The sequence below is a fragment of the Nelumbo lutea genome, chromosome 5, assembly GCF_056320005.1.
Source record: "Nelumbo lutea isolate HS-2025 chromosome 5, American lotus-T2T, whole genome shotgun sequence".
NCBI lineage: Eukaryota > Viridiplantae > Streptophyta > Magnoliopsida > Proteales > Nelumbonaceae > Nelumbo > Nelumbo lutea.
This window is the reverse complement of record NC_142688.1, coordinates 9,823,452-9,843,217: the sequence shown is the minus strand read 5'-3', so window position 1 is coordinate 9,843,217 and position 19,766 is coordinate 9,823,452. Positions and strand designations below refer to the sequence as shown.

The following is a 19,766-nucleotide window of genomic DNA, read 5'->3' as shown; positions in this document are numbered from 1 at the left end:
GCACTTGACTTCATGATCCAATAGCTTAGATGCTTAGTCTCCACCCCTTTGGGTACCAGTAATCAATTCCATAAGTTCACATCTCCGCCCCACAATGCCCCACAGCATATCTCTGTCGTGTTTTGGGAACATCTTCTGATGATAACATCATGGAGACTGGTACTATCATTGGGAGATGTTCCTAATACACGACAGGGATGTACTGTGGAGCATTGTGGGGCGGAAATGTGATCTCCAATTTCATGCCATTGCATGTTGACCACCGAAATCACATCAGCATCGCACAGGTGCCCCGCATACACATCTCAACATGCATTGGGATAGGGAAATGTTCTAAACAAACGGTTGGGATGTGCTGTGGTGTTACGGTCTGACACAGGCTTAGCCTTGCCTATGCTTGCCAAGCTTACGTTGAGGGGCACCACCGTTATTTTTGCCTGTAAGATTTTTGGAAGAATTGATGCCATCTTCAACTAGACCACCAAAAGCTTAACGTACTCTTTGAAGAGGGGTGGTCGACCTCCTTGGGTGCCTAACCTTGGCACTCCTAGACCATCATCCCCTTGTAGGGCGGCCCTGGTTAATGGCTAGCATGGCTACCAGGGTTCCTTATGGGCACACACATGCTCATGGGGACAATGTTGGGTCGACACTGCACTGCCGACACTCAAGGGAGGCTTGGCATATGGGCCTGGCTCAAGCATGACCCTTCACCATGCCAACCCCTTGCCCAAGCTGAGTGAGCTACCCCGTTGCCTCTAGCGCACAAGTGTGTTTAAGCCCAAGCGGTTGCCTATCAACATGGCACACAGGTGCCCATTATCATCGACATATAGGAGACCTTTCACATCGGTGCCATGTCACCTCTTCGGCGCACAATCGCCTTGCATTATGGTTGTCCCCCTTTAGCACGTAAGTGGCGCCTCCCATGGACCGGTCTGAGCCAGCCAAGTGCCCCGGCCATTGGACTTGAGGTCATGATCTGGTGCTACTGACCTTGGTGGAGCCATCTCATCGGGCAACTCCTAGCCTCTAAGCACGTAAAGGCTTGTCCTGGCCTACCTTGGCCTGGACGCCGCACGGGTTTCTTCCATTATAGAACTACCCCCGTGACAGTGGGGCACCGATGTGAACTCATGTTCTCCATGGTAAAGGGCAATGGACCTATGTGCACTACGTTCAGGTTCTACCTCGTTGGTTACCACTTACCACTGACCTAATTTTTTTAGTTTTTTTTTTTTTTTATACCATATGCCTTTTTGTTACCAATGTGGGTAAACTTGTTCATCAGCCGGGCTTTAGGCTTAGCCCTTTTATATTGCTTCCAGCTTCAGGCTAGATTCATTCAAATTTTGGTAATAAATAAGCCCAAACCCGGTCACCAATCAATCTATAATTATGAAGCCCCTTTCTCCTAACATTTTATTTGTAGTATTTGACAAGAGGAATCAATTCATCAAAAAAATCCCTTCGTTGTGAATCACCAATTTTGGGGCATAAAAAATGATGAGGGTAATTTGGTCTTCCAATGATATGATGACGTGTGGCATTGTAGAACAGTAGAATGACACCTTAACACCATGTAAGCAGGCCCCATGAGCATTTTGAACACTTCACAACTGCATCAGCGACCTCGGCATCACCCTAGTCGGCCGAACTGTGAACAACTAGACAAGACCTTAGGTCGGCGTAAGAGACGACCTACTTGACATGCCGAATGACCTTCCCCTTAAGCGGGCTATTGCCTCCAAATTCCCTGATATCATAACGCCACGTAGGAAGAGCTGGTTATTACCCTACTCGCTTTGGGCAGGATCGGATAGACATTACCTACTTACACGGAGTCCACTTCTAGGCATGAAACCACCTTCGAACAAGACGGGCCGATTATCCTGAATGCATTTCGTGAGGCTCACGGCTGCTCCCTTATATAAGAGCCTCACCTTCAACCTCATAAAGCACATGCAATTTAACACTCAAGCTCTCTAGCTCTCTTGCTTTGTAGCTCTCAAAAAACTCTAGTTTGCTTACTTAAGTATCAAACTGCCCACACCAAATAGCTCGGATACTCTAATCCTCTCTCTTTCTTTACAACTTAACCAAATGACCTACATAATCCGACATCCAAACTGTCCTCCAATAGAGAATTTCCAAATTGTACACCATCAATTTTGGCAAGATAAATCCGGCGTTTGACCTACATCGTCCGGCCAAATTCATTCAAAATTTGGCAGAAATTAAGCCTAAACCCAGTCAACAGTAAGTATATAATTATGAACCCCTTTTATCCTAACATTTTATTTGTGTAGTATTTGGCAAGAGAAATCAATTCATCAAAAAAAATCCCTCCGTTGCGAATCATCGATTTTGGGGCATGAAAAACCCACTCAACGTTTACTATATTATTGATTTTTACGGCATGGGTGTCACTTCAGAAATCACACCCAGACCCTTGTGTTTTAAGAATTGCTTGATCCCAAAAACGAACTTATGCCAAGTGATAGACAATTGTAGTTCAAGTTCTTTTTGGTAAAGAAACATTTCATTAAACCAAACCAACATGAGATAAACAAAGCTACACCACAATAAACAGTCAACTAGCAACACAAAAACAAGAATCACAATTAGCAGCATGGTTTTTGAACCATCATTGAATCTGATGGTCGGACCGTTTGGCCTGGGATTCGATTAACTAATTTCGTTTTACTCTAAATTCAGTCTTTGCCCAAAAATTGTTGAATCGATCAACGATCTAATAATCCAGATAGTTGAACCGTCGATTTATTCAATGGTTTTTGGCCATTTTTATATTTTAATTATTTTATAGTTTTAATTTTTATTATCAAAATGGACCATTCACTTAAACCGAATAATCAAATCATTGACCTAAAAACTAGTGTTCAAAATTGTTCCATTTCTAAGTTGTTTTTTAAAATCATGATTAACAGCCATCGTATTTCGTGAGGACTAAACTCAAACTCTCTATCATTTTGGATGAATAAGAATTATGACTTGCAAAAACAACTATGGTTGGGATACAACAAAAGTTATAGGTGAATGCAATGTTTTCAAATGGTTGTTGACTCTGTTGGTCCGACCGTTCAACCTGCAACCAAGTCATGATTCTAGTCCGAATTAACTTCAAACCTGTGAATTGTTTAAAATTTGACTTAATTAGTGACTCATTTGCACATGCGTCCGAACAGCTGACCTATTTGACCCAGCACGTTAGAAATACAAAATTACATGAAAACTTAAACTTTGCATTCAATTAGGGTGTTTTATTTTTTATTTTTACCTCTTGGGTAACTTTTGTGATATATGTAATGCAAGGTGCTGAAAGGTACAGATTGAACCGTTGACTTAAAAAAGGCAAGTACAATCTTCAAACTCCAAAGTCCAAACATCAAGGTGGACAGGTAAGATCCACTTTACCACTTAGTAAAAAATAAAAAACACCTGGAAATTGGTTAGAAACAATTGACTTGGTAAAAAAAAAAAAAAAAGGCAATTCACCTATGAAGCTGAAGGGTTGATGCAGTCAACAGGCCACGGGTTAAAAATTAATATTACATTTAGTATATTAAAATTAAATCTAATATATATATATATATATTATTAAATCATTATTATTACTGGATCCCTCAAGTTAAAGGTAAAACGGTTGAATCAAACACGAGTCCCCTGTGGCCGAGACTAAGACGATGTTTGGCATCCATGCCATTGCCTCAGAAAATGATGTCACATTGACATAAGTGGTGTCCTAAAAAATGGATTCATCATGTTTGGCTCTGTTTTTCTGAAAAAAAAAAAAAAAACATTACCGCAAGCCATCCCTTGGGAATTGGGAAGGTATAGTATGAGGAAACATTGAACTAGCCCCTTGCTGCCAATAGTAAAATGATGTGGTGGCACTAATGTGGTATCATCCAAAGTATTATATAATATAGATCAATGTTGAAAACAGTTATAAGCGCGTGTGCATTCCTCATTCGTGTAAACAGGCGTTTAACATGAACCATCCCTCATTCAAAGTATTTTTGTGAGAAAAGTTTTCTTTCTCTTCTTTCTCGTGTTTCTCTATTCTCCATCCAAACCTTTCATTCTGCTATCCTCTCCAACCGGCAAAGGCAAAAGGCATCACCGGCAAAAGCAAGATTCTTACAGCGACAGAGATTTAGTGTTTCTATCCCTGCAGTGGTTCATCTACAATTGAAACCCCAAAAGGCAATGGCATCACCGGCAAAGGCAAGCTTCTTCCGACGACAGAGGTTTAGTGCTTTTCTCACTACGGTGGTTCATCTGCAACTGAAACCCCAAAAGGCAAAAGGCATCAATGGCTTCATCTGCAACTTTGTGCTTCTACGGCTTCTTCTGCAACGACTTTCTGGGTATATTTTAGAACAGAACAATAATAAAATCATTTCTGACTTATTTTTTTCTTCTCTTATTTGAAATCATTTATGGGTTAATTTGTTCCTGGGTTTCTTTTTTCTCTTATAAAATCATTTCTGGGTTAATTTGTTTCTGGGTTATTTTTTTTATCTTATGTAAAATCATTTCTGGGTTAATTATTTTTTCTTTTCTCATGCAAAACCATTTGTGAGTTTGTTGAATTGATTCATTTGTTTGTGGTTTTATTATTGCTTAGTGCTTATTGCTTATTGCTTAATTTGCCATCTATCAGCCAATGTGTTACGGTGTGCCAAATAGGAACTTTGGCTCTGGTTGACAGCCATATGCCAAGCATGTTACCAACTTCCTTTGGGAAAGTTAAAGCCAATCAAGTATTGTGAACAGCGATCTGAATTCTGGGTGGTATAATAGTATAATGACAGAGGACGAGCTCCAATGCCATCATATTCATTGTTACTCGATCATTTCGATATCGATGCAAATTTTTATACCCATGATAATGAAAGTAACTGACGGATGCAATAAGATCATAAATTCTAAGAGGTGGATGTCCAGGCAGCAACATACTGAAATCTGTCTCTGAGATGGTCTGATCTGGTCGTGTGTGCAGATATCAATGAGCTACACGATAAAGCGAAGCAAAATCAAGTTGATGGAAGGGGTGAGCAAGTGCAGAGAGGATATGGGTTCATATGACAAGAAAATGGAAAATTTGCACTATGATGGACTGAAATTCTAGAACTTATCTGAATTATCTAACTAATGAGTAATAAATAGGGTAGTGCGCTCATGAATTTTGACTTAATGAGAGAGCAGATGATTGTATCATCGTTCTTTTTTCCCCTCATTTTTTCTCTAATAAATTTCATGGTCCCTAAAATTCTGAAACGGAAGATAATCACCCTGTTTCAGGCTTTCAGCACACGTTGTTTAGAGTGTCTCCATATTTTCAGTAATTCAAAGCAAACGTTGTTTAGAGTTAAGGCGCTACATGAAACGAAATGGTTTTCATTCCTATACCATAGATTAACTATCGAAGATGGATCCTCTGATGATTGATAACAGAACCGTGCGATGAAATTAGTTCAGATTTTAGATTTGTTTGAAACTGAAGAACATTACGATTTTCCTCTACTCATTTATATCTAATGCCCTGCGATTCCACTCCTTCAGTGGGGATCTCGTTGATCCACATTAACGCATTATCCAGACACTTGTTTTGTCCAAAACCCAGAACTATTGAATAATGTCCATCAGCCAGCTACTAAACCAATCATTCTCTTTCAATCAATCCATCAGAACCTTTGAAGGAGTGCAATTCATAAAAAGTTTTTGAACCTATGAGATCCAATCAATCTCTATAGGCGAAGGATTCAGGCCAGCTATGCTTTACCCAAGTTCTCAAAATCAAATTATCCAGTTACAACTTACAAGGAACAACTTGTAACAGTAATATATAATAATAAGTGGTAAAACAGATTCAGATTTGGCTCTTCTTCTCAATAATCTATACAACATCTATGAGGAAAACTAAGCATAAAAACAGCACCCAACTCTGTATTTGTGGTTTGAGCCCAAATGAAGCACGAAGTACCACGTTGTCGATCACAGGACCACAAAACACAAAATCTCTTGTCTGACTCGTGGTTAGGCTAACGAAGCTGATGTTTTTGTTAGAGCTGAATCTGCCTTGAAAGTCGTGAGGAAGCTTTGGGCCAAGCCGGTTCCGTTGGTCTGCATCGTGAAGTTCATTGACGTAGATCCTGCTTGCGTCCTCACAATGAAATCTCCCACACAAAAGTCCTCATCTCCAAGTACAAGTTCCAGGTTATAGGTCATACCCTTATTGAGCTCTGTTGCTGTTTGTATCCCAGCTGAAGCTCCCCAAACAAGCACAACTGCAACTTTGCCTTGTGGAACTTGGTAGTTTTTGGAGTTTATGTATTTCACAAGCCGTTGATGCCTTAAAACCACCCCAGATGAAAGCTGTTGCAGATGAAGCCCTTGATGTCTTTTGTCTTTTGTCTTTTGCCTTTTGGGGTTTCAGTTGCAGATGAACCATCGCAGGGAGAGAAACACTAAATCTTTGTCGTCGGTCACTAGAAGAAATTTGCTTTCACCGGTTAGAGAGGATAGTAGAACAAAGATTTGGGTGAAGAATGGAGAGACGTGGGAAAGAAGAGAACTAATGGCGTTCAAGTTAAACGCTCGTTTACCATCCCCGCACGAATGAGGAATGCACATGTGCTTATGGACGAATGTCATCCTCTCACTTTGATTGAAACCAAACCCATGTTGTTTCCTCATAAAATATCCTACCTGCCAGCATTGATGCCAAACGAAAAAAAGGGATAAAAAATGATACAACAAATACAACACCATTTTCTCAAAAGATGACTATGAAATAACAGCATCGATGCCAAACACGTATTAATTAAGGGAGTGAATGAGACTAGATTACTTCTCACATAATGGTCCAACACTATGCTTTCTGTACATTGAAATCATACATTAACAATATTTCCCGTACTTGCATGTTCATTACATATGCTTTGTCTTGTTTTAAAGAAATTAAAATTATTTTCAATTGATTTTTGAAAAGACACGTCTCAAAGCATTCTCCTTTTGGATGATAAGATGTTTTCTTAGAAACAATAAAAACAAAAACTTGCATGTTGGGTGTTCCCACTCTATTCCATTCACATTTCAATAATACAAGTGGAAATTGTCAAAAAGTCTTTTCTATCAATATCCAAATAATGAAAATGCAAGCCCCATAATGATGCTTAGGCATATTGATACCACCATCTGTCTTCTTACTAGGACTGCTTACCAAAGCCATGGATATTTTTGATAGATTCTTCTGTCTTGAGTCTTGACCGATAATCCCAGATACATCCGGCTAACACATTTCCCACAGGGTCTGTTTGTTCACATATGGATTGATGATTTCATTTCTTCGTTAAATAAATTCAGGAATTTTTAAAAGGGCAAATTTCTTAAATTGCCCTTAGGGTTTAAGAAATTAAATAACTATACCTTTTCTGTTTCAGCATTATTGCTGTCAGTGTCCGTGAATGAAAAGTTAAAATGATTATTTTGCCCATTATTTTTCTTTAAATTTTCAAAATAACTGTACATCGTCCTCAACCTTCAAATGAGGACAGACCCTGAATATAAGGCCTAAAATGCCGAAGACGACGGCGATGATCACTTGGTTCTTGAATCCCTCTCCTCACCTCTTTTCTAGACTGTCAACAAAGCATTGCGGCGACCAACAGGTTCCAGCTCTAATACGGAGACTGAAACTCTTGAAAAGATTTAACTGGCGTAACTCTGCAAGGGGAAACAAAAAAAAAAAAAAAAAAGAGAGAGAGGATTGCATATTGCAGTGTCAACTTGAGAATCTAGAGAGAGATTCAAGAACCAATAACGGGCCCTGAGTTTTGTACGTTCTTTATCAACCATCGTTACATAAACTATGCAAAGGATGGACCCTCCTCCTAACTAAGACAAAGGGATTAGAGAATTGATGAGGGCAGATTTGGCTCTCCAGTGAAATTGCAACACGTGGCATTTCATCACAACTAGGCAAATACCCAAGCAACAACTTACGAAGTTGGTGACCCACCCGGGCACCGGTCTGGCCGGCCTGGCGTGGCCTGGCACGACCTACACGCGGCCTGCGTGACCTGCGTGCGGCTTAAGAGGCTTGGCGCGACCTGTGTGACCTGTGCACGACCTAGTGCGACCTACGCGCGACCTGCGCGCGGCCTGCACGGCCTAGTAGGGAGCTCGCCACCAGGTAACTCTCCACCAGGAAGTTCGCCACCAGGGAGTTCGCCACCAAGCAGCTCGCCACCAGGCAGTTCGCCACCAGGCAGTTTGCCACCAGGGAGCTTGCCACCAGGCAGTTCGCCACTAGGCAGTTCGCCACCAAGGAGCTCGCCACCAGGGAGTTCGCCACCAGGCAGTTCGCCACCAAGCAATTCACCACCAGGGAGATCGCCACCAGGGAGCTCGCCACCAAGTAGCTCATCACCAAGGCACGTCACTGCCGGGTCAAATAACGAGGTGCTTAGCCAAAAAAATTTATACATCACAAAAAATTGGTACGTGACCAGAAACGGTTACATCAATTGGCACTGTCTGTGGGAACACACTACAAAAAGCTAAGTTCTCATCCTACAAAAGCTAAGTTCTCATCTTACCAAAGCTAAGTCATCACTTCTTAGAAATTGAAGCTATCGCTTTATATTTTACATTTTTTATGAACTCAAAAACTATGCAGGGAACTAACAGACTAAGTAGCTCTACCAACCTTACTTTCAATTCAAATAATGCCTCATCAGTCCTCTTCGCAAGGTCCCCCCTACAAAGATGAGTTCTTCGTGGCTTCCGTTGGAGTTGGTGGCCAACAGACTACATAGGCGCCCTTATCGGTCGAGCCTTCCAAGGCTCCCGTGTGAACTGGCGACCTAAAGTTAAGAGTGCTGCCCCCGAATGTCGAGCTCCTAGTAGCTTCTTGTAGGAGTGGGTGACTGGCATTACGAAGCTGATGCAACACAATCCTAGTTTGACACTCCACAGGCAAAGCCTACGAGCCACATTACTGCTTAAGACCTGGTCGCCTCTCCAGCACGGGCAAAGTCAAAAAAGAGTAGACTACAAGTCACTCTCAAAGCCTACGGACCACATTACTACTTAAGATCCAGTCACCTCTCCGGCACGGGCAAAAGTCAAAGAACAGTAGACTACGAGTCACTCCCAAAGCCTGCAGGCCACACTATTGCTAAATATCCAGTCTCTTCCTCAGCAGAAGCAAAATCAGCAAAAGTGAACTATAAGTTGCCCCAGAGCCTAAGGGCTACACTACTGAACTGGCGGAGACCTCCTCACCTTATTGGCAGCTCGCCACATACAGGTGGCTCCCAAAGCCTAAGGAATGGGATCAGCACTTACTAGCTCATCGACTTGCGGGCTAAAAGAAGAAATCTACTCCCTTCGTTGAGTTACTCTCAGCTCGGAAGTGGGGGGCAATTGATGAGGGCGGATTTGGCCCTCCAGTGAAATTGCAACACATGGCACCTCGTGACAACTAGGCAAACACCCAGGCAACAACTTACGAAGTTGGTGACCCACCCGAGCATCGGTCTGGCGCGGCTTGGCGCGACCTGCACGCGGCCTACAAGCGGCCTGCACGCGACCTGCGCAACCTGCGGGCGGCTTGCACGGCCTGGTGCGCGGCCTGTGCGACCTGGCCGACCTGGATCATCCTAGCACATGATCCGACCTAGCCGCCCATAAGACGCCCACCGATAAACTCGGCATGCATACCCCACGACTCGATAGCTCACCGAGGAGCTCAGTAGCTCACCAAAGAGCCGGGCAGCTCGACAGAGCTCGCCACAAGCAGCTCGGCATAGCTCCCCCGGGCAACTCGCCACTTGTAGGGTAGCTTGGTACAGGAGTAGTTTGGTGTATCGCAAGAAGATCTCTTGCCTGACAACCTAGCCTAGACACCAACCCGTCGACTGACACAGGCGCCGACCTACCAACCTGGCCCAAACACCGACTTGCCGACTGACACTGGCACCAACCTGACAACCTGGCCCAGACACCGACCCGTCGACTGACACAGGTGCCGACCTGACAACCTAGCCCAGGCACCGACCTGGCCACCTGACACAAATGCCAGCCTGACGACCTCGAGGAGTTCACCACCGTACCCTGGTTCTGACGGGATGTGACGAGTCTTACCATTTGGAGGCTTTTCACCCACCTAACTTGCAAGGACTCCGGTATATAAAGACCTCACCCCCCAAAGGGGAGGAGGATGGAAAAAATGGAGGTAATCCCTGCTCTCTAGCTCTCTCGTTTCTCCAATATCATCTTCAAAGCTCTCTACAATCAGAGTGCTAACTTAAGCGTCAGAGAGCCCCCGCCGGGAAAATACCCCCAGGTCCTCTGATTCGGTTCTCGCAGGCCCCTCAGGTCCCGCTGCCTACAAAGAGGAGGAAAAGATGGAGTTCTCACAAGTCCCTCAACTCCCACTACCTACAAAGAGGAGGAAAAGATGGAGTTCTCGCAAGTCCCTCAACTCCCACTACCTACAAAGGAAAGAAGACCACCTCATGCAAAGGGTAGTCGGGTTGCGCTGTACCAGGGAACTCCACCATTCTCTAAGTCACAGGCCGCCTGGTAGGGAGCTCGCCACCAAGTAGCTCTCCACCAAGGAGTTCGCCACCAGGCAATTCACCACCAGGGAGTTCGCCACCAGGCAATTCACCACCAGGGAGCTCGCCACCAGGCAATTCACCACCAGGGAGCTCGCCACCAGGCAGTTTCACCACCAGGGAACTCGCCACCAGGCAGTTCTCTACCAAGTGGTTCGCCACCAGGCAGTTTGCCACCAAGTAACTCATCACCAAGGCACGTCACCGCCGGGTCAAATAACGAGGTACTTAGCCAAAAAATTTATACATCACAAAAATTTGGTAGACAGGGACAAAGGAATAAGAATGAGAGAGAGCCTTACTGCCTGAGGATTCAGAATGAGAGAGAGAGAGAGAGAGAGAGAGAGAGAGAGAGAGAGGGGCATGCAGGGACAAAGGAATAAGAATCGAATGGCAATTACTCAATTAATTGCCCGAATCGAGAGAGAGAGAGACGAGAAAGGGATAGAGAGAATAAAACCAGCGGCAGTTCTTCTCCATTTGAACCAGCGGCGGCACAGCAGCGGTTCCCCTCCACTGATTATCTCTTCGATGATCTCCTCTCTCCACCAATTGAAATCTGGTTAGTTTAACAAACAAAACAGAGTTCTGTGTAGACCATCCACAAGTGTTTGTGCAACATTTACGATTAACTGTATGACTCCAACATGAGTCAATATATAACTTAGCATTGGAGGCCGAGTAGGCCGAACACTTGTTGGTCACTACAGCAACGGACCCCCTCCAGCCCGTTGCAGGCCGAGCAAGCTCAGGCTGTGCCTCAACAACCGTCGCAGTAAAATTTACTCAGCCTGTTGTGCAGCCAATTTCGGGACCCGCTATTGCAGCAGCACCGGTGTCTGAGTTTTCTGAGTGATATCCGACGAATATCCATCGGTGTCTTCCGTTGAACAAGAGCTTAAAGATCAGGGAATTAAAGCTCAACACTATCTGCGAAGAAGCTCGCTGTCCTAATCTGGGTGAGTGTTGGTCCGGTGGAGAGACAAGAACGACGACCGCCATTATCATGATCCTCGGCAGAACTTGCACTCAGGGTAACAAGTGAGTTTGTTAAGAACTACCGCTGGTGGACGGTGGTGTATACCAGCAGCGGTGCCAGTGGACAATGGAACAGGGGAGAGCGGATGTTGGGAGTGAGAGAACGGGCGAGTGTGCTATTGCCGGTGTTTCAACGATAGGGAGAGAGACGGTGTACCAGGTTTGTCCCCAACGTGGCATCTCTGAAAAACGGAGATTTTCGAAGGTTTGTCTCTTTGGAGAGAGAGAGATCTTGCAATCGTGTGATGACCGGGAGAAGTAGCTCTTGACCCAGATGACCGGTGATCGTGCGATGACCGCGTCTGAGGACATGGTGGCCCTCCGGTGTGACATTTTCTTTTCTCCGTTGTCTTGTTATAAAGGGTATTTTAGATATAATTTAAAATTAAATCAAACACACGAAATCATGTATAAACGGTTTGTGATGGAGGCTCAACGGGAAGGGAATTTTTCTGACAATGATCAGAAATAATAGGAGTATAATTAGTCAATTTCTTAAATCTTAAGGATAATTTAAGAAATTTGCCCTATAGAATTTTTCTTTATTTCTTTCCTTTTATTATTAAAACATAGCGGATTATATACTCCATTAAGGGATTATCTGACATCTTGAGATTGGTCAAATCCCACTCCCTCTCTAGTCTCTATTAGCTAAGATATCAGTAGACCCCACGTCCAGTGTTGCTTGAAATAATTGATCCACTGTTAGGACATTTCCATTTTCCAAGACTTAAAACCTCTATATAGGATAAGGAATCAGATTCCACCACCATTAGCAATTGAAGGATCCAGATCTATTAATTACAATACATTATTGGCTACATTATAAGCACAAAAGCATTAGTGATATAAAGTAGAAGAGAGATTCTTAACGTTAGTCCGAAACATGGCTTGTGTTATGATGAATAGATCTGGATTCCCAACAATTCAGTACACCCATTATTGCTGAACATTGTTGGGCTCTTTGATAGATGGCCCAACAATTAATCCAATTAAGCAATCCCAATATGAGGGCTGAAACCGTCCTGCCAACAACCATCGTTGTCTCGAAATATGCCTCCGGCAGCTGCCACTCCGGGACAACCCTTATCTGCCCCATCGATAAAAAAGTTTATGTACCTATTTCACAGAACTTTCTATGAAGGAGCAACAGACAAAAATCCATTTATTAGCCGTTGCATTCAAGTAACTTTCCACGTCAGTATTTAAGCATTAACAGGCAAAAACCATGTCTCTTGCGATTGTTGGTGCGTAAATGCCATACACAACGGTGACAATTATCAAAAACATAACTATGACATGGTACAGTGGAAAATAGGAAAAAAAAAAAAAAAAGCAAACCACTTTTCTAATTTGTCTTATTTTGACATTAAAAAAATTTAATAAAAAAAAGGTATTAACGATTTAAACGCCAAACAGCACAACCCACAGGTCCTACTCCTTAGCAAACACATTTATGGCAGAACATAAACATTGCATAATTGGAGGGATTTGCCTTGTTATGCTTAAATGGAGTAGGTACATAAGACAGGTTTGTACCACCTGTTACTAGCAGATTCTCTCCCGCTCAAATGCAGGTATGCAACCCCAAATAAACATCACGTTGCTGGGTCTGCAACTTGGGCCATGTTAAGCCAGAAGACGTTAGATTGGGTTGGATTGAGGCTTCAGGCAACCCAACCTAACCCAAATCCAGCATGTCTTCATATTTTTCATGTATAATATCATCTACCAACAAGTTGGATTTCAGTTGTTGAATTGTGGGTAGAATTTAAAACAATTGTAAACTTAATTTATTAGGTATTGGGCTGTATCTGTTAATTTGTACCCAAGTCTCTTAAACAAATGCTGAACCAAGAATTGAGGTCTGTTATGCTTGGCTAGGTTGGAAAATGAAAAATCCAACTCAATTAATGCATTGAATTTGGCTCCGCTGTTGAGTTTACAAAACTTAAGGGAGTAACTAATCACCCCCTTAAATTTATATAAAAAAAGTTGGTACTGCTTTCAATTTCCAACCACTCATTAACCCGTTTAGTTGGATTAATTAATGAACTGGACCCAAATCCTGATTCATGTCAGCCTCTACCCTGTAATATTACAGAAACCGTAGAAGTCTTGATCAATGTCCTGCAGATCCATATGGTTGGTCCACCGTCCGCTGATCCGTAAGATGGGTACCCGTTTTTTATATTTGAAAGTTTTCATAATTATGACATCACAAATTCACCAGTTGGCTGAACTATTGTCCTGGAGCTGGAGCTGGAGGGAAAAATGGTTCCACCACTTGACAAGACTTTAAAAGCACTGAAGTTAGGCAAAAAGAATCTGAAATTCTCGAGTGTAACATTCGTGTAGAAACGGCAGCATTAGATAAATTTCTTCTAGCGGGCTAGTATATCTGGTTTTATGGGGAATTCAATTCTGGTCTTTAATGCAAAGAGACGAAGATGAGCGTTCATGGGCCCTTGTTTTTTGTGCTGGTTCATGACATGTCATTTTGAGCCCATTTGCTATGTATAAAGTTCGAGAGTATTCACTCGCAGTCGCAGAGCAGAGACAATGTGAAGGGGGAATTGCAGGCTCTCTATTCTGGTCTGGTAGGGTTAGTGGGCCTTCCTTGCATGGACGGTGAACAACTCTATCACTCCATGCCCACCAACTCTGATGACCGACTAACCCGATTATTGAGAATACTAGAAGGATAAGAACAGGGAGACGGTGGTTTAGCTGTCAATCCTGTTGGGTGTTGCAGAATTACGTCATGATCGTTCTTCGTTCCGTTCCGATGTAGCCTCCTGATGTCTGTCCGTCACGTAAAGGACCAGGTCCCATGGATTCCCAGACGCTATCATATCAAACTGATGCTGTGTTGGGTTCATGTTTGACTTATGTCTCCCAGGCCCAACCTGCCAAATAATTGCTACCAATCGGGTATTAAGATCGATTACACTGTTTGTCTGGACTCTGGAGGAAAAAATTTTAATTATAGCCTTTAACGGGTCTGGAGTCTGGAATTATTTCGACTATGAACGGGTCTACCCGAATTATAGATGAAACCGGTATAGATGAATGCTGATCAGGAGGAGATCTCTGACTCGATTGCAAAGAACAGGCCCTTGGTTAATTTAACTGAATTTTGGTGATCAATGCCAAATTTGTTTTTCTTTTAAGGGAAAGAACAACAAATGATGGTACTTTTTTACGTTTGGGGTTGATTTGGGGACTAGTCTAGGCACATTCCGCTTTAACAAAGTGAGCAAAAAGGCAACGAAACAACTGATTGTAATGATAAAAACCCCAAAGTTAAAAACATGAGTGCGTTTTTATCGGTGCAAACGTTGTACCTTTTCTGGGTTGGGCTAATAAGGGAGTCTTCCTCGGTCCTCACTTCAAAAATAGATATATAGATGGTACGCGACTAATAAATCGTATACCCACATCCAAATCTCATGTCAACTCAGAGTCGGATTTGGTACCTAAAAGCTTTTTTGTTCACTCAACACTGAGCTCTAGTAATACCAGACTGCCTTTGGAGATGCCACTCTATGCAAATTGCCAAGAGGTTCTTGAACTCCGCAAACGTAAATACTTGTGATGGTATGATTTCGTTGCAGAGCATTTACCGTCCACTTTTTTCTTTAAGCTGCACTAGCTCTTATTAAGACAACTTTGGATCCTGATATGCCTTGGATTTGCATTTGCCTGCTTTATGGCTTTCTTCTTTCAACTGAGACCCATGCCAAGAGATGCCTTTTTAACTTTTCTGGTAACGACACAATAAGAATTTTGCTTTCATTAATTAGACCCAAACACTCAAAACACTTTGTTTTCTTTATTGTCACTCATTTGATTTTATATATAATGCAAGATGAAGCTAGAGCCTAGATACTGCATTAACGATGAAGATTTTATGTATAAAGGTTTTTTTTTTTTTTTTTTTGGGGGGGGGGGGGGGTATTTACGTATAACGTTGATTTTGAGCTGGAACTTGGAACTGAGCAGGTAGCCTCTCCGTCCGTTTGGGTTTTAACTGTTCTCTCCCTTGTCGTGAAGCTCTGTTTCTTGCTTATATAGTACTGGTTGGGGAAAGAATTTAACAAGAGCCAAGAGGGTACGTACATCCGTATATATTTGTACTATGGCAATGGCAAGGAAGATGGACCAAACACCACCTTTAATTTTGTATCTGTTCTCTTTAATTGTTTGTTATTATTTTTTTATTTCCATTCAGAGTACTTTAATAGTTCCTTATTTATTGTACCTGTTATTACCATAAATTGGGAGAATTTATTGGACAAGCTTCACCAAAAGAACATGTCAACATATCACAATACATTAGCTTACTCATAGAAAACCATGCACCCGAAGAAAAAAAAATTAAAAACAAATTAGATTTAACTCTTTAAGCAATGACGGCATATCTAGGGCAGGGCAGGGCAGGGCTTATACCTAAATCCAAATCCGAAGTTAGTGGGACCAAATCATAGCCGCACAAACACTCCCCAATCTCTTTCTCTAGTAGTCTAGTGTGTATTAAGTATGGCTCGGATAATCGAACAAAAACCCAACCATCATCAATCACCATCTAAGGTATCTCACTTGCATTTAATTAACAATCAATTAGTCAATCATACATACATACAAGATACAACACACACACTCCATTTCGGCCCCTCCACCCACTCTCTAATTTTAACTTTTACATGGATTGGTCGCCATGCCTTGTATCTTTCGTGGGCCTCCGTGGATCATCATCATCGATCATAGTAATGGGCGGTGGATGGTATCTTCTCAAGGGATTGAACCACTTCTTTCATGGAGGGTCTTTTTTGTGGGACAATGGATGTGCAACTCAATCCTAACTTAAAGCATGCCATCAAGGCGTCCTCCTTGCCTTCCAGTTCAGCTCGAATAGCCACGTCAGCCATTCTCAACACCCTGCTCTTCTCTTCCACGATGTTCCACTGGCACATATCCTTATCCGAGAAAATCTTCCCCGTCAGGAGCTCCAGCAGCAGCACTCCGTACGAATAGACGTCCCACTTGGGGTTGGGCTTGAGGTTCTTGAGCGCCTCGGGTGCCTGATAGGGAGATGGGCACCCCAAAGAACTGGCGCAAGGACTGGGGCTAGGGCTGGGGCTGGGGCTCACTCCTGCTGGCAGATCTTGCAAACTCTCCCGAGAAAGGGTGGACCTCTTGCTTCCGAAATGCCGGAACGAACCGCTGGCTTTGTAGCTGCTTTCCCCGCCCCAAACCAACCTCTCTAGTCCGAAATCTCCTACTCTCGGCTCCATGTCGTGACCTAGCAGGATGTTGCTTGGTTTGAGATTTCCGTGCACGTGTTTCTTGTCGTGCAGATACGCTAGCCCCCGTGCCACTCCTCTTGCTATCTTGAGTCGCACTTCCCAGGGTAGTTGGCATGGCGATGACCCTGTTTTCTCTGCATGCATGGATGAAGGTAGTAGAATTATCAATTATGGGATTGGCCGGGATACATTCCTTATTTTATTACTAATTATTTATTTAACTTGCGCCGGTACGGTAGCAACGGCTCAGCTGATCTAGAAATGAAACTTACGATACGGCCGGTACCGGTATGGCGGTCCAGACCAGGACCAGGAGAAAGAGCAATGCGTTTCCAATGAAAACAGAACAGATTACCAATCAGCCCAGATTATCTGTAATGGGCGGCATGGCATTTCATTTTCAAACTTTTCCTAAAAACGGAAAGGGAAAGCGTAGCGTTTCGTTTTAATATGTAATGGATAATATTGGATAGAGGGTTTTCTCTATCGTTAGCCGCAGCGCAGAGGGCCTTGCAAAGCCTAGCCAACGGCCTACCACGGACAGTTGACTTTCCGGCCATTGAGAATAACTTCTCGCGCCTTTACACAGTGAACCAGCATTACCGTGCATTTTAGTACAACTTTACTAGTTTTTGCTACTATGCACCAAACAGACTGAGAGAAACAATCAGACAACGAGGAGAGGAGAGAGAAAAAGAACTTACTGTAACTGAAGTTGGCGAGGCTGCCACAAGGAACGTAATCGTAGATGACGAGTTTCTCCTCGGAACCCCAGTAGAACCCTCGTATGCGCACCAGATTGGGATGGCGCAATTTAGCTATAAGCTTGACCTGATTCTCGAAATCTCTGTATCTCTCTATACCACTCTCACCGATCCTTCGTACCGCCAGCGTCGTCCCGTCCTCCAGCACGGCCTTGTATACTATGCTCGAACTAGTCGCTCCCAATATATAAGCCGATGCTTTCAGCAGAGTCTCCAGCTCCAACTCCGTTTCTCCGTCTACAGTTACAAGAGACCCTCCCTTCTGTTCTTGTTGCCTTTTTTGCTGTTCATCACCCACCTTTTCCTTTTCGTCTTCGTCACTATCAGTGCTCGTCGTCTCGGACGTCTCTTCGCCGTCGTCATTTTTCTTTCCCAGGCACCAGCACGCCGGCCCTTTCGGTTCCGTTGATGACAAAGGCCAGATATCTTTCCCGTCCATTTCGTCTTTCTTCTCTGCGCTTCCTGTACTACTGACCACCTTCTTCCTTCTCTTCCTTATTTGGTAAACATAAAAGAATATCATAGCCAGAACTCCGATACCAGCCAAATCCCCAAAGATGATGCCTGCAATTGTTCCAGGTCTGAGACCCCTCTCCCTTTCCTGTTGAGTCCCATTCAACGTTCCAGATGAACCAGTTACAGGTGTCGAGTCTATAGTGTTCGGAATAGCTGCAAATGCAGGAGGAGAAGTAATTTCAGAGACATTGGACGGAGCAGAAAGAACGGAAGTCACGGCACACAGGTTCTTCAGTGGCTTCCCGCATAGATCCGGGTTGCCAGCAAACGATTCCGTTTTCTGATTGAGAAAAGCTACGTTTTCCGGGATTTCTCCTGTGAGATTATTGAACGAGAGGTCAAGAGTGACATTCCCCGGGATTTGCTTCCCAAATTCTGGTGGAATCCTTCCGACGAGCCTATTGTACGAGAGGTTCAAGTAACGGAGGCTAACTCCACCGAAATCTGATGGAAACGACCCGTTAATCAGATTGGAAGACAGATCTAGAACTTGAACGGCTTCGAACACACTTGGAACACCGCCAGAGAAGTAATTGTTGCTCAGGGAAACGACAGTAAGATTTCGAAGAGCAGTGAGGTTCTGAGGAATCTTTCCCGCCAAGGCATTAGCAGAAAGGTTAAGAAACTCAAGGTTCTTCAACCCTCCGATTGTCTCCGGCAATGCGCCTGATATTACGTTGTTGGAAAGAGACAGTGTCCGGAGCTCAGAGGCATTGAACAGCGAGGCGGGGAGGGATCCATTGAGTAAATTATTCGAAAGATCGAGATATTGGAGGTGTTCAAGCATACCCAGCTCGGGTGGAATCGTACCCAGTATCTGACAATTTGGGAGAGCCAAGCTGGTAACGCGTAACATATCGCCGGTGCCAGGCATTGCGAATCTGGTACACGTAACCCCGTTCCATGAGCACGGCGCTTGGTCTTCGTAATTCCAGCTCTGTAAAGCAGATAAAGGGTCGCTGAGAACAGAGTACTTGAAAGAAAGCAAGAGAACTCCATCTGCGTTTAGCCCAAGGGATCGAACAGCCAGAAGAAGGAGAACAAGTGCAGTAAGGCTCCACCGCAAATGGAGCCTAATGCTTCTGGAACTCATGCTTTCCCGAACTGAAACCGAAACACCATCTCTACTTCAAGCCCGGGGAAGAAAAAGAGGGAAAGAGAAGAGGAGAATGGTACCTACTACTCTGGTTTTAATGTTTGGTGACTGAATCAATAAGGGATTTACAAGAAACAAACAATAGGTTAAGAGCTGAGACTAATGATCTGGAAGACCATGTGATGAGAGAGTATTACAAAAGCAAAAAGGAGGGGAAGAAAACTGAACGAAATGCTCGCATACACAAACAGCTCACCAGACTAGACTTTCTGATCTGCTCCACTCATATTATTTAAAAAAAAATAAAAAGATTTTGACTACAGAAATGATTAATGCCCACCGTCGTTGTTACACTTTCAACCTCTCCTCTGTCTCTGGTAGCGATATCATG

The 19,766-nt window shown here is 43.5% G+C and overlaps 1 protein-coding gene and 1 long non-coding RNA gene across 2 annotated transcripts; one reads left to right on the top strand and one right to left on the bottom strand.

The window, feature by feature from the left end:
• The first annotated feature begins 3,843 nt into the window (after positions 1 to 3,843).
• Positions 3,844 to 5,340, top strand: LOC148850246 (uncharacterized). The gene is made up of 2 exons (XR_016099491.1): positions 3,844 to 4,391; positions 4,688 to 5,340. It is a non-coding gene; the product is annotated as an uncharacterized LOC148850246 (long non-coding RNA).
• A 10,924-nt stretch (positions 5,341 to 16,264) lies between these two features.
• LOC148850245 (putative LRR receptor-like serine/threonine-protein kinase At4g37250) lies at positions 16,265 to 19,766 on the bottom strand. The gene is made up of 2 exons (XM_088947752.1): positions 17,704 to 19,766; positions 16,265 to 17,133 (listed from the first exon to the last, which is right to left on the bottom strand). The coding sequence occupies exons 1-2, from the start codon at positions 19,370 to 19,372 to the stop codon at positions 16,448 to 16,450; spliced, it is 2,355 nt and encodes a 784-aa protein (XP_088803878.1). The 5' UTR covers positions 19,373 to 19,766; the 3' UTR covers positions 16,265 to 16,447.